General features: G+C 48.4%; 1 protein-coding gene across 4 annotated transcripts in view; it reads left to right on the top strand.

Annotated features, from left to right (window-relative positions):
- Window positions 1-12,376, top strand: part of DENND5B (DENN domain containing 5B) — a 235,509-nt gene that overhangs the window by 211,845 nt on the left and 11,288 nt on the right. For all 4 annotated transcript variants that reach the window (XM_029053480.2, XM_029053470.2, XM_029053489.2 and 1 more), the window contains 3 exons: window positions 916-1,103; window positions 3,787-3,869; window positions 6,104-6,230. In XM_029053480.2, the coding sequence (XP_028909313.1) occupies window positions 916-1,103; window positions 3,787-3,869; window positions 6,104-6,230 (398 nt within the window). The remainder of the gene's footprint in view (window positions 1-915; window positions 1,104-3,786; window positions 3,870-6,103; window positions 6,231-12,376) is intronic.

The raw sequence follows: 12,376 nt of genomic DNA, 5'->3' as shown, positions 1-12,376 counted from the left end.
CGTTAAGCCAAGCTACTGCTGCTTTTAGTGTGTGCAGAGCACTGTACTAAGCAGTTGGGAGAGTGTAATACAACAGAGTTAGCAGGCGCTTTCCCTGCCCAAAACAAGCCTGAGCACTGTGTGCAGAGCACTGTACTGAACACTCAGGCGAGTGCAATAGGACAGCTGACACGTTCTAAAAATAATAATGTTGGTATTTGTTAAGTGCTTACTTTGTGCCAATCACTCTTCTAAGCACTGGGGTAGATACTGTGTCATCAGGTTGTCCCACATGGGGCTTATAATCTTCATTCCCATTTTACAGATGAGGGAACTGAGGCACAGAGAAGTGAAGTGACTTGCCCAAAGTCACACAGCTGACGAGTGGCAGAGGTGGAAAGTCACACAGCTGACAAGAGGCAGAGGTGGAATTAGAACCCATGACCCCTGAATCCCCAGCCCGGGCTCTTGCCACTAAGCCATGCTGCCTCTCTGCCGGTCACAAGCTCGAGCGCTAACTGTGTGCAGAGCACTGTATTAAGCGCTCGATGGAGCGTACTTGGAAACATGTGGAATCCTTCGGAAGGCGAACGTGGTCCCGTGGCCCGATAATAATGATAGTATTTGTTAAGCGCTTACTATGTGCCAAGCACCATTCTAAGGGCTGGGGGAAATACAAGGTAATCAGGTTCTCCCACATGGGGCTCACAGTCTTAATCCCTGTTTTACAGATGAGGTAAACCGAGGCTCAGACAAGTAACTTGCCCAAAATCACCCAGCTGACAAGTGGTGGAGCTGGGATTAGAACCCATGACCTCTGACCCCCAACCCCGGGCTCTCTCCACTGAGCCACACTGCTCCCGATGCAAGGAGGTCGCACCCGAGCCCGTCCCCCGGGACAGCGGTCCTTTAGCCGGTTTTCCCGTTCTCCCCCAGATTCCCGTGCGGGCGCTGGCTCGGGAAGGGCGTGGACGACGGAAGCCTGGAGCGCATCCTCATCGGGGAGCTGGTCCCGTCGCCGTCCAGCGAGGATCTGGGGAAGCAGTGCCGGACTCCGCCCCAGCAGACGTCGCCCACGCTGGCCCGCAGGCTCAGCCTCACCTCTCTCACCGGGAAAGCGGCCAGTAAGTAGGCGCCGCCTACTTAATAATAACAGTGATGATATTGGTGGTATTTGTTAAGCGCTTACTATGTGCCGGGCAGTGTACTAAGTGCTGGGGTGGATACAAGCTGATCGAGTTGGACACAGTCCCTGTCTTATGTGGGGCTCACGGTCTCAAGCCCCATTTTACAGAGGAGGGAACGGAAGCACAGAGGAGTGAGGGGCCTTGCCTAGGGTCACACAGCAGACAGGTGGCGGACCGGGATTAGAACCCACGTCCTAATGACTCCCAGGCCTGGGCTCTAGCCACTAGGCCTTGCTGCTTCTCTACTGCTTCTCACGCTGCTTCTCTTCCGATCCCATCCACTGCTGGTGCTGTTGGGAAGATCTCGCCGTTCTTTTTTAATGGTATTCGTTAAGCGCTTACTATGGGCCAACCGCTGTACTAATCATTGGGGTAGATACAAGTTGATCGGGTTGGTTACAGTCCCCGTCCCACACAGGGCTCCCACTCTTAATCCCCCTTCTATAGTCGAGGGAACTGAGGCCCAGGGAAGTGAAGCGACTTGCACAGGGTCACACAGCAGTCGAGTGGCGGAGCCGGGATTAGAACCCGGGTCCTTCTGACTCCCAGGCCCGGGCTCTAGCCACCAGGCCACACCGTCTCACGGTGGTGAGGGTGGCAGTTGGCAGGAGCGGAGAAGACGGAGAAGCCGCAGAGGTAGAAGGGAGAACAGGCATCCCCATTTTACACTTGAGGAAACGCAGGCCCGGAGAAACAAAGCGACTCGCCCAAGGTCACGCAACAAGCCAACGGCAGAGGTGGGATTAGAACTCAGGTCCTTCGGATGCCCAGGCCTATGCTGTCGCTCCGCCGGGCACCTCTGCCTTCAGGGTCAGCGTGGAAAGGGGTGGTTGGGGGAGCGGAAGGGGCTGGATCTGGCCAGGAAGCCCACCCGATCTCGTAAAGGGAGAAGAAAAGACAAGAGATAAGCTTGACCTAATAGAAAAAGTGCCAGTCTCAGGGTGGCACCTGGAGAGTTTCCGGGACTCTACCGGTCTCGACTTCGGGAGGGAGAGTCGAGCGGAGGCCTGTCCGTTCCATTCCTAGCTTGGCCAGTGGCTAGCGAGCGGCAGGCCGTCTGCTACGAGTCTAAACTCCCCCGCGCTGGGCCGCGGCGGCACGGGAGAGAGTCCAGGGCGGAGACTCGAGTTGACTGTGTGGAAGGTGATAACGTCCAACCACTTCCGGATTTTATCCAAGAAAACTCTGTGGATCCACTTCCAGAACCATGGCAGATGGAGGTGGGGTGTTCTGGGAGAGACGCGTCCATGCAGTAGCTGTGGGTCAGAGACGACTCCGCGGCATAAGATAAGGCAAGACAAATGGAAAGAGCAGGGGCCTGGGAGGCAGAGGACCTTGGTTCTTAGCTCGGCTCTGCCACTTGTCTGCTGCGTGACCTGGGGCAAGTCACTTCACTTCTCAGGGCCTCAGTTTCCTCATCTGTTAAATGGGGATTCAATTCCTGTGCTCCCACTCCTCAGCCCCGAGTAGGACAAGAACTGCATCTGACCTGATTAACCTGTGTGTACACCGGAGGTCTATAATAATAATAATAATAATAATGGAATTTATTAAGCACTTACTATGTGCCAGGCACTGTGCTAAGTGCTGGGGTAGATACAGGTTAATCAGTCCCTGTCCCACATTGGGCTCACACTCTTAATCCCCATTTTTAACTGATGAGGTAACTGAGGCACAGAGAAGTGAAGTGACTTGCCCAAGGTCACACAGCAGATAGGTGACGGAGCCGGGATTAAAACCCAGGTCCCTTAATAAGTACCATAAAATAAACAAATGAATTGGGTTGGGGAGACCACCCCCAAAACCCGCCCGGCCCCTCGTCCCCACCTCGCGGCTGGAACGGCTGTGTGGTCCAAGCCAGTGGGTTGCGGTCACGGGCCCCACAGTGGGGCTGGTCTGCCCAACTGTTTGATGATGATGATGATAATAATAATAATAATAATAACAATAACAATAATAACTGTGGTATTTGTTAAGGCCTGGTGATGTGCCAAGCACTGTACTAGATCATGCATTCTAATTGCAGTTTCGCCACTGATGTGCTGTGTGACCTTGAGCAAGTCACTTCACTTTTCTGTGCCTCAGTTCCCCCATCTGTAGAAGGGGTTGAAGTCTGGGAGCACCACATGGGGCAGGGACTGTATCCAACCTGATTATCTTGTATCTACCCTGATTATCTTGTATCTTGTAGCACTTAGAACAGTGACTGGCACATAGTAAGTGCTTAACAAATACCATAATTATTATTATTATTGCACCAAGCGCTGGGGTTGTTGCTGAATTGTACTTCCCAAGCGCTTAATACAGTGCTCTGCACACAGTAAGTGCTCAATAAATACGATTGAATGAATGAACACAAGCAAGTCGGGCTGGACACAGTCCCTGTCCCACGTGGGGCTTACAGTCTCAATCCCCATTTTACAGATGAGGAAGCTGAGGCCCAGAGAAGTGAAGTGACTTGCCCAAGGTCACCCAGTGGCGGAGCGGGGATTAGAATCCATGACCCTGTGACTCCCAGGCCCGTGCTCTGGTGCCTCTCTGACCGTTGGTTCCGACTCGCGGGGTTCCGGGGAAGGGGCCGGCCTGTCGGAGAATTCCACGACTTTCTGCTGTTTTCCAGAACCCAATGCCGGTCAAATCCAAGAGGGAATTGGGGAAGCCGTGAACAATATCGTGAAGCATTTCCACAAACCCGAGAAAGAGGTAAGATGGGTCTTCCTTAATTGCTAATCTCCCCCGCTCATATCCCTCCCAACTCCCATTTCAGCCTTTCTGTCACCATTTCAAGACTCGGTTATCGTTACTTCAAAACTTACTCTTGAACATGTCCTCTTTTCCTTCTTCTGTGCACCTGTGAATTATTTTATTAATAATAATGATGGTATTTGTTAAGCTCTTACTATGTGCAAAGCACTGTTCTAAGTGCTGGGGTAGATACAAAGTAAGCAAGTTGTCCCACGTGGGGCTCACAGTCTTAATCCCCTTTTTCCAGATGAGGTCACTGAGGCACAGAGAATTAAAGTGGCTTGTCCAAGGTCACACAGTGGACAAGTGGCAGAGGCGGGATTTGAACCCACCTCCTTTGACTCCCAAGCCCAGGCTTTTTCCATTAAGCCTCATTGCTAGCATTATTTTTATAAATTTGTAAATTTATTTATAAATTTATTTTAGGGCCTGTCTCCCCCACCAGCTCTCTGAGGGAGGGATCCTCCCCTACTCATTCTGCTTTCATTCACTCAGCCGTATTTATTGAGCGCTAACTGGGTGCAAAGCACTGTACTGAGCGCTAGGGAGAGTCCTGAACTCCAGGGCCTCAGTAAAAACCAAGGAACGATCGCTGCTCTGACCCCACAAAACATACTGTGAGGTGGGCAATATTTCATCTGCCCAAGCTGCACAGGAAAGCTCAGGGCGTGAGTTTTCCTCGCTGGAGAAATGGGATTCAGGGCAGCTGTCACCAGTGCTCAGCTCTTCGGGGTTTGTGTGGACGTGACGCAAAAGGAATCCCGACTCTTGTGAAGTACGGTGCTCATTCATTCAATAGTATTTATTGAGCGCTTACTATGTGCAGAGCACTGTACTAAGCGCTTGGAATGTACAAATGGGTAACACAGTCCCTGCCTTTTGACGGGCGCACAGTCTAATCGGGGGAGGCAGACAAAAACAATAGCAATAAATAGAATCAAGGGGATGAACATCTCATTAAAACAATAGCAAATAAATAGAATCAGGGTGATGTACATCTCATTAAACAAGTAGACCATGAGCTCGCTGTGGGCAGGGAAAGTGTCTGTTATTTTGTTCTATTGTACTCTCCCAAGCGCTTAGTACAGTGCTCGGCCCTCAGGAAGCACTCAATTAATACAGTCGACTGACTGATTCTGCGTGGATTAAGCCCTCTTCTCCTTTTCTTCACCTCCCTTCTGCGTCATTCAGACTTTGTCCCTTCGGCATGGCTCAGTGGAAAGAGCCCAGGCTTGGGAGCCAGAGGTCATGGGTTCTAATCCCGGCTCCGCCACTTGTCTGACTGTGTGACTTTGGGCAAGTCACTTCACTTCTCTGTGCCTCAGTCACCTTATCTGCCAAATGGGGATTAAGACTGTGAGCCACACGTGGGACAACCTCATCACCTTGTATTCCCCCCAGAGCTTAGAACAGTGCTTGGCACATAGTAAGCGCTTAACAAACACCATCATTATTTTTATTCATCCCCCCTCCCATCCCCACAGCCCTTATTTTATACCTGTAATTCATTTATTTTTCCCTCTGCTCCTTCTGCTGCCTCTCTACCCCCCCTTCACCTCCCCTCAGCTAAGCCCCCATTTCCCCCCCTTTCCCTCTGCTCCTCCCCCTCTCCCTTCCCCTCCCCTCAGCACTGTGCTCGTCCGCTCATTTGTATATATTTTTATTACCCTATTCATTTTGTTAATGAGATGTACATCACCTTGATCCTATTTATTGCTATTTATATAATGAGATGTACATCCCCTTGATTCTATTTATTGCCATTATTTTTGTCTGTCTGTCTCCCCCGATTAGACTGTAAGCCCATCAGTGGGCAGGGACTGTCTCTATCTGTTGCCGATTTGTACATTCCAAGCGCTTAGTCCAGTTCTGCACATAGTAAGCGCTCAATAAATACTATCGAATGAAAATGAATTTATTTTGATTAATGTCTGTCCCTCTAGACTCTAAGCTCGCATTGGGCAGGGAATGTGTCTGTTGTTCCCTTGTACTCTCCCAAGTGCTTAATACAGTGCTCTGCACCCAGTAAGTGCTCAATTCATTCATTCATTCAGTCAGTCATCTTTGTTGAGCGCTTACTAGGTGCAGAGCACCGTACTAAGTGCTTGGGAGAGTACAATAAAGCAGTAAATACGATTGACCGACTGGCCAACAGGGACTCAATAAATACCACCGGTTGATTGATTCCACAGAGGGGGAGCCTTACCATATTGCTTTGCGGAGAAAATGGTCTGGTGGCTGCCTTAGAGCAAGTTTTCCATCATGGCTTCCGATCCACTCGGATCTTTCACAAGAATGTGTTCATCTGGGACTTTATAGGTAAGCGATGCGTGAGGGGGAAAACGTTGGAAACTTCTTTGTGGGAACATTTAGGGGAATTAGCCCTGGGGGTGAGGGAGAGGATGTGTGTTGTAACAGAGCGCAAAGGACTTTTGTTTTGTCGTCTGTCTCCCCCTTCTAGACTGTGAGCCTGTTGTTGGGTAGGGATTGTCTCTATCTATTGCCGGATTGTACTTCCCAAATGCTTAGTACAGTGTTCTGCACACAGTAAGCACTCAGTAAATACGATTGAATGAATGAATGAATGAATGAATGAATGAAGTAAAATGGAATAAGCCTCTTTGTTTTGTTCTGACTCAGAATTGAAGCCAAAGGAGTAGACTGTAAGCTTGTTGTGGGCAGGGAAGGTGTCTGTTTATTGTTATATTTTACTCTGCTAAGCTCTTTGTACAGTGCTCTGCACACAGTTAAGTGCTCAATAAATACGATTGAATGAATGGATGAAATACACAACTGCTGTCTTCCCAATCCTCCCTAAAATCCTATTTTGGACCCCCTGGCCTGATAAGAAGCCTCTGAGATGAAGCAGCATCGTATAGAGGATAGATCACGGGCCTGGGAGTCAGAAGGTCATGAGTTCTAATCCAGACTCTGCCACTTGTCTTCTCTTGGGCAAATCACTTCACTTCTCTGGGCCTCAGTTCCCTCATCTATAAAATGGGGATTGAGACTATGAGCCCCATGTGGGACAGGGGCTGTGTCCAACCTGATTTGCTTGTACCCACCCCAGCGCTTAGTACAGTGCCTGGCACATAGTAAGTGCTTAACATATACCATTATTATTATTATCATTATTTCCTCCATCAGTCTTTCCTACCTGAATTCGAGGTTGCTGTCAATCAATTTACCAAGCGCTTATTGTGGGAGAGTATAATACAACAGAGTTGGTAGGTGAGACCCGTGCCCACAGTCAATCAGTGGTATTTTCTGAGCACTTACTGTGTGCAGAGCACTGTTCTAAACATTTGGGACAGTATGGTAAAATTGAGTCAGTAGACCCGTTCCTTGCCCCCAAGGAGCTTACTGTCTAGAGGGGGAGAGAGACATTACTGTAAATAAATTTTAGATAAGTGGCGTGGGGCTGAGAGAACTTAGAGTCAGGTGGGGGAGATATACATTAATATAAGTCGATTTCAGGTAAGTGGAACTTAGATTCTTGTGGGAGAGGCGGCCATTAAAATAACTTACTGGTTGCTGTCAGCTCCCGGGGCAGCTGACACAAGCCAGGCAGCTAAGGCAGGTCCCAGTGGACGTTCGTCCACATAATAATCCGGCTCACTGACCATCTCCCACTTCCTTCTGCCTCGCCCTGACTTGCTCCCTTTGCTCTTCCCCTCTCCTAGCCCCGTAGCACTGACGTACATAGCTGTCATTTTATTTATACATATAAAATTTGTATTGATGTCTATCTCCCCCACTCTAGACTGTAAGCTCGTGTGGGCAGGGAATGTCACTGTTTTTTGTTGTGTTGTACTTTCCCAAGCACTTAGTACAGTTCAATATGGTTGAATGAATGAATGAATCAGAAACCAAGGAACAGGAAAGCAGGAGCGGCACATTGTTCCGCGGGGGTGTAGCTGGTTGGCTTGCTTTGCTTGGCGCTGGCCTGCGTGATAGCTAAGGGCATTATATTTTTCCAGAGCATAAAGTGGGGCAGCAGGAGGGGCCTTGAGAGGCCAAGAAAGCAAGACAGTGACAAAAATACAAAGAACAGTGAGAGGGAGAAGAGGAAAAGACAGGGAGGAAGTGATAGAAGCAGGGAGTGGGAGAATCTGTGAGAATCTGTGTTGGGGAACAGGAGCTACCAACAAACACTCTGTCTCCCTGCTCTCTCTTTGATTCCTTTCTTCTCTTTCCTTCCTCTCCTCTCTCTTCTCTCCTCTCTCCTTTCCCATTTCCTGTCTCCTCTCTTCTCCCTCTTCCCTCTTCTCCTCTCTCCTCTCCGTGTTCTTTCCTCAGCCTCTTCCTCTCCCCTCTCTCTCTCTTCTTCCTCCTTTCTCCTTTCCCTTTTCTCCCTTCTTCCTCCTCCCTTCTCCCTCCTCTCTCCTCTCCATCTTCTTTCCTCAGTCTTCTCTCCTCCCTTGTCTCTTCTTCCCCCCTCCCTTCTCCCTCCTCTCTCCCTCCATTTTATTTCCTCCATCTCCCCTCTCCTCCGCCCCCCTCCCCTTTTTCCCCTCATTCCAGTTTCCTATCTCCCCTTTCCGCTCTCCTCTCTTTCCTCCATCCTTTCTCTCTCCTCCCTCTCTCATCTCCTCTCCCCTGCCTCCTCTTTCCTCTCTCTTCCCTGTCCCCTCTCGCCTCTTTTCTCTTTCTCCCTCATTCCTCTGCTCCCTCCCTCCTGTCCCTCCACCACCATCCCCCCTTCTCCCTCTTTCTCCCCATCTCTCCCTTCTTCTCCCCTTCCCCTCTTTCATCCCCAGCCAGATCCCTACCCCTCTACAGTCCTGCCTAACATTTTTCCCCCTAGCTGGTGTGGCTGCAGCAGTCCCGCCTCTGCTTATTGTTCTCTCCACCTCAATCCTCCAGGGGCGGGACCACAGGAAATAATAATAATAATAACTGTGGTATCTGTTAGGCGCTATGTGCCAGGCACTGTACTAGCAAATCGGGTTGGACACAGTCCCTGTCCTTCATGGGGCTCACGGTCTAACACAACAGCAACCCAAGGAGTGGGTGTGGGGAAGAGGAGTGAGGCCTGGTGGTCAGAGCCCGGGCCTGGGAGTTGGAAGGACCTGGGTTCTAATCCTGGCTCCTCAACTTGTCTGCTTTGTGACCTTGGGCAAATTGCTTCAGTTCCCTGGGCCTCACTTACCTGTTCAGGAAAAGGACAATGACTCTCCCCCCCTTTCAAAGCCTTATTGAAGGCAAATCTCCTCCAAGAGGCCTTCCCAGGCTAAACCCCACTTTTCCTCATCTCCCGCTCCCTTCTGCGTCGCTTTGACTTGCTCCCTTTGCTCTTCCCCCCTCCCAGCCTCACAGCACATAAGTATACATCTCTCATTTGATTTATTTGTATTGATGTCTGTCTCCCCGCTCCAGACTGTGAGGTCATTGTGGGTAGGGAATGTCACTGTTTATTTCTATATTGTCCTTTCCCAAGCATTTAGTACAGTGGTTTGCAAAACAGTAAGCGCTTAATAAATGCTATTGAATGAGTGAATAAAATGGGGATTAAGAATGTGAGCTCCATGTAGAACAGGGACTGTGTCCAACCTGATTAATCTGTACCTACCCCAGTGCTTAGAACAGTGCCTGGCACACAGTAAGCACTTCACAAATACCATAAAGACAAGCAAACAAAAAAAAAACAGAGGAGGAAGAAGAGGGAAAAGGGCTATTCTCTCATACTGTGACACCGCCACATATCCCGGGGAGCCACTTCTGGGTGGCGGTGTGAAACCCCAAAATTTGTTCCAGGCTCATTCAGTTCCTTCATTCATTCAGTCGTATTCATTGAGCACTAACTGTGTGCAAAGCACTGTACTAAGCACTAAGGCGAGTACAGTATGACAACAGACAGACACACCCCTGCCTACAACGAGCTCGCAGTCTAGAGGAGGAGACAGACATTGATATAAAGAAATAAATTACAGATATCAGCGCTTAGTACAGTGCCTGGCACATCGTAAGCACATTACAAATACCATCATCATCCTATGTACATATATGCTGTGGTGATGGGTGAGGGGGATGAATGAAGGAGCAAGTAAGGGCAGCACAGACGGGGGTGGGAGGAGAGGAGGACTTAGTCAAGGAAGGCTTCTTGGAGGAGATGGGCCTTCAAAAATTATTATTATTATTAATAAGGTTTTGAAGCTTGGTAGAGCAATTTAATAATAATAATAATAATGTTGGTATTTGTTAAGCGCTTACTATGTGCTGAGCACTGTTCTAAGCGCTGGGGTAGACATAGGGGAATCAGGTTGTCCCACGTGGGGCTCACAGTCTTAATCCCCATTTTACAGATGAGGGAACTGAGGCACAGAGAAGTTAAGTGACTTGCCCACAGTCACACAGCCGACAAGTGGCAGAGCTGGGATTCGAACTCATGAGCCCTGACTCCAAAGCCCGTGCTCTTTCCACTGAGCCACGCTGCTTCTCCAATTTAGAGGTCAGCTGCAAGATAGACAAGATGGAGGTACAGTGAGAAGGTTAGCAGTAGAGGAATGAAGTGTGCATGCTGGGTTGTAGTAGGAGAATAGTGAGGTGTGAGGTAGGAGGGGCAAGCTGATTAAGTGCTTTAAAGCCAATGGTGAGGAGTTTTTATTGGATGCAGAGGTTGATGGGCAATCGCTGGAGTTTCTAGAGGAAAGGAGAGAAACGGTCTGAACGTTTTAGAAGGAAATTCAGAATAGATGGGTGCTTTTAATTTGCCAATTTTATTATTACTATATTGAGCACTTACTGTGTGTGTCAAGCACTGTTCTAAGCACTGGGGTAGACAGGAGTTAATCAGACCGGATACAGTCCCTGTCCCAATCTGACTGGATACAGTCCCTGTCGCACATGGGGCTCAGAGGCTAAGGAGAAAGGAGAACAGAGGCTGAAGCCCCATTTTACAGTTGAGGAAACTGAGATACGGAGAAGTGAAGTGACTTGCTTAAAGTCACACAGCATGCAAGTAGCAGAGCTGAAAAGGCCCTTGCTCTTTCCGAAAGGTCACGCTGCTTCTCAGTTTTGGTCAGCTTTGACAGTGCCTTTCCTCCCTAAGCATTAGGTGTTTTAGTGTGTATGTAAGTATACTTGTATATATATATATGAATACACAAGCACACACTAAATGTATATACATATATACCTCTGTGTGTGTAAATATAAATCTATATACACTAAAGCATATATATAAAGCATATAATGTATATATATATATATACACACACACTAAAATACACTTACATACTTACATGTACACACACACACACACACACACACGTATAGACTATAAGCTCCCTGAGACTGTAAACTCATTACAAGCAGGAAATGTGTCTGCTAATTCTTTTGTATTGTACTCTCCTTAGGTGCTTAGTACAGTGCTCTGCGCAAAGCAGAGGCTCAATAAATACCATTGATTGATTGATTTATAGATCTAGAACTACATACAGAGCTACAGATATGTGTATCTATAAATGTCTTTACTAATGGGGGGAAAAGATTCATTTTTGCTGCCACTGCCCATGAGCTAGATGGAAGACAGAGAAGGCATTTGGAAGAGAGAAATTTTCTGCCTGCTGAAATGTGGTGGAGGAGAGAAAAGAAGCCCCCAGAGTAGGTATTGCAAAGGTCAAGTTTTTCTCAGAGTGCATTTTCAAAGCAGTGATTAAATACAAACCCCTGGCTTTGTCAGGAAGGCCCGTCTTCAGTGATTGCCGGGGTCCAGCCTTGCCATCCAGTTGCAAGAGTAAACACAAAATTCACTTGTGTACTTGAGTACGTCTGCATCTTTGCCGGAATGACACAGCCGATTCAGAACTGTGTCACTCAAGCAAAAACTCAGTCTTCCCGAGAGAATACACACAGATGCACACAACTAGATTTTGCATAGCTGTGTCCCTGAGGCATTTAGTGTCCTTTTTTTTTTCTCTTTTGTTAAGTGGTTACTATGTGCCAGGCTTTGTACTAAGTGCTGGGATAGATACCAGATAATCAGATAGGATTGATGGGGCTCGCAGTCTGTCTCTATCCCCATTTTACAGATGAGGTCACTGAAGCCCAGTGAAGTGACTTGCCCAAGGTCACAAAGTGAACGAGTGACTTCCGTAATACCCCTTGCCCTTCTGCTCTCCGCAGTCTTCTCTTTCTCGACTGTGCCCCTGCCCCTCCTCTCTACCAGTGCCTTTCTTTTCATTCATTCATTCAGTGGTATTTATTGAGTGCTTACTGCGCGCAGAGCACTGTATGAAGCACTTGGAAAGTCATATCCTTGGTCATCTTCCTTTCTCCCGTTTTTGAACAACTGTAATGATAATGTCAATAATCGTATTTAGGCCGAAGCCTGGACAGGGCCCTGGGGTAGATGGAAGATAAAGGCAGGTTGGACACAGCCCCTGTCCCACAGGGGCCTCACAGTCTAAGCAGGAGGGAGAGCGTGAATTTTCTTAGACTGAATGTTCTTGGGGCTAAAAATA

Source organism: Ornithorhynchus anatinus, chromosome 2 (assembly GCF_004115215.2).
Source record: "Ornithorhynchus anatinus isolate Pmale09 chromosome 2, mOrnAna1.pri.v4, whole genome shotgun sequence".
In the NCBI taxonomy this organism is placed as follows: Eukaryota; Metazoa; Chordata; class Mammalia; order Monotremata; family Ornithorhynchidae; genus Ornithorhynchus; species Ornithorhynchus anatinus.
This window is presented reverse-complemented; position numbering and strand designations above follow the sequence as displayed.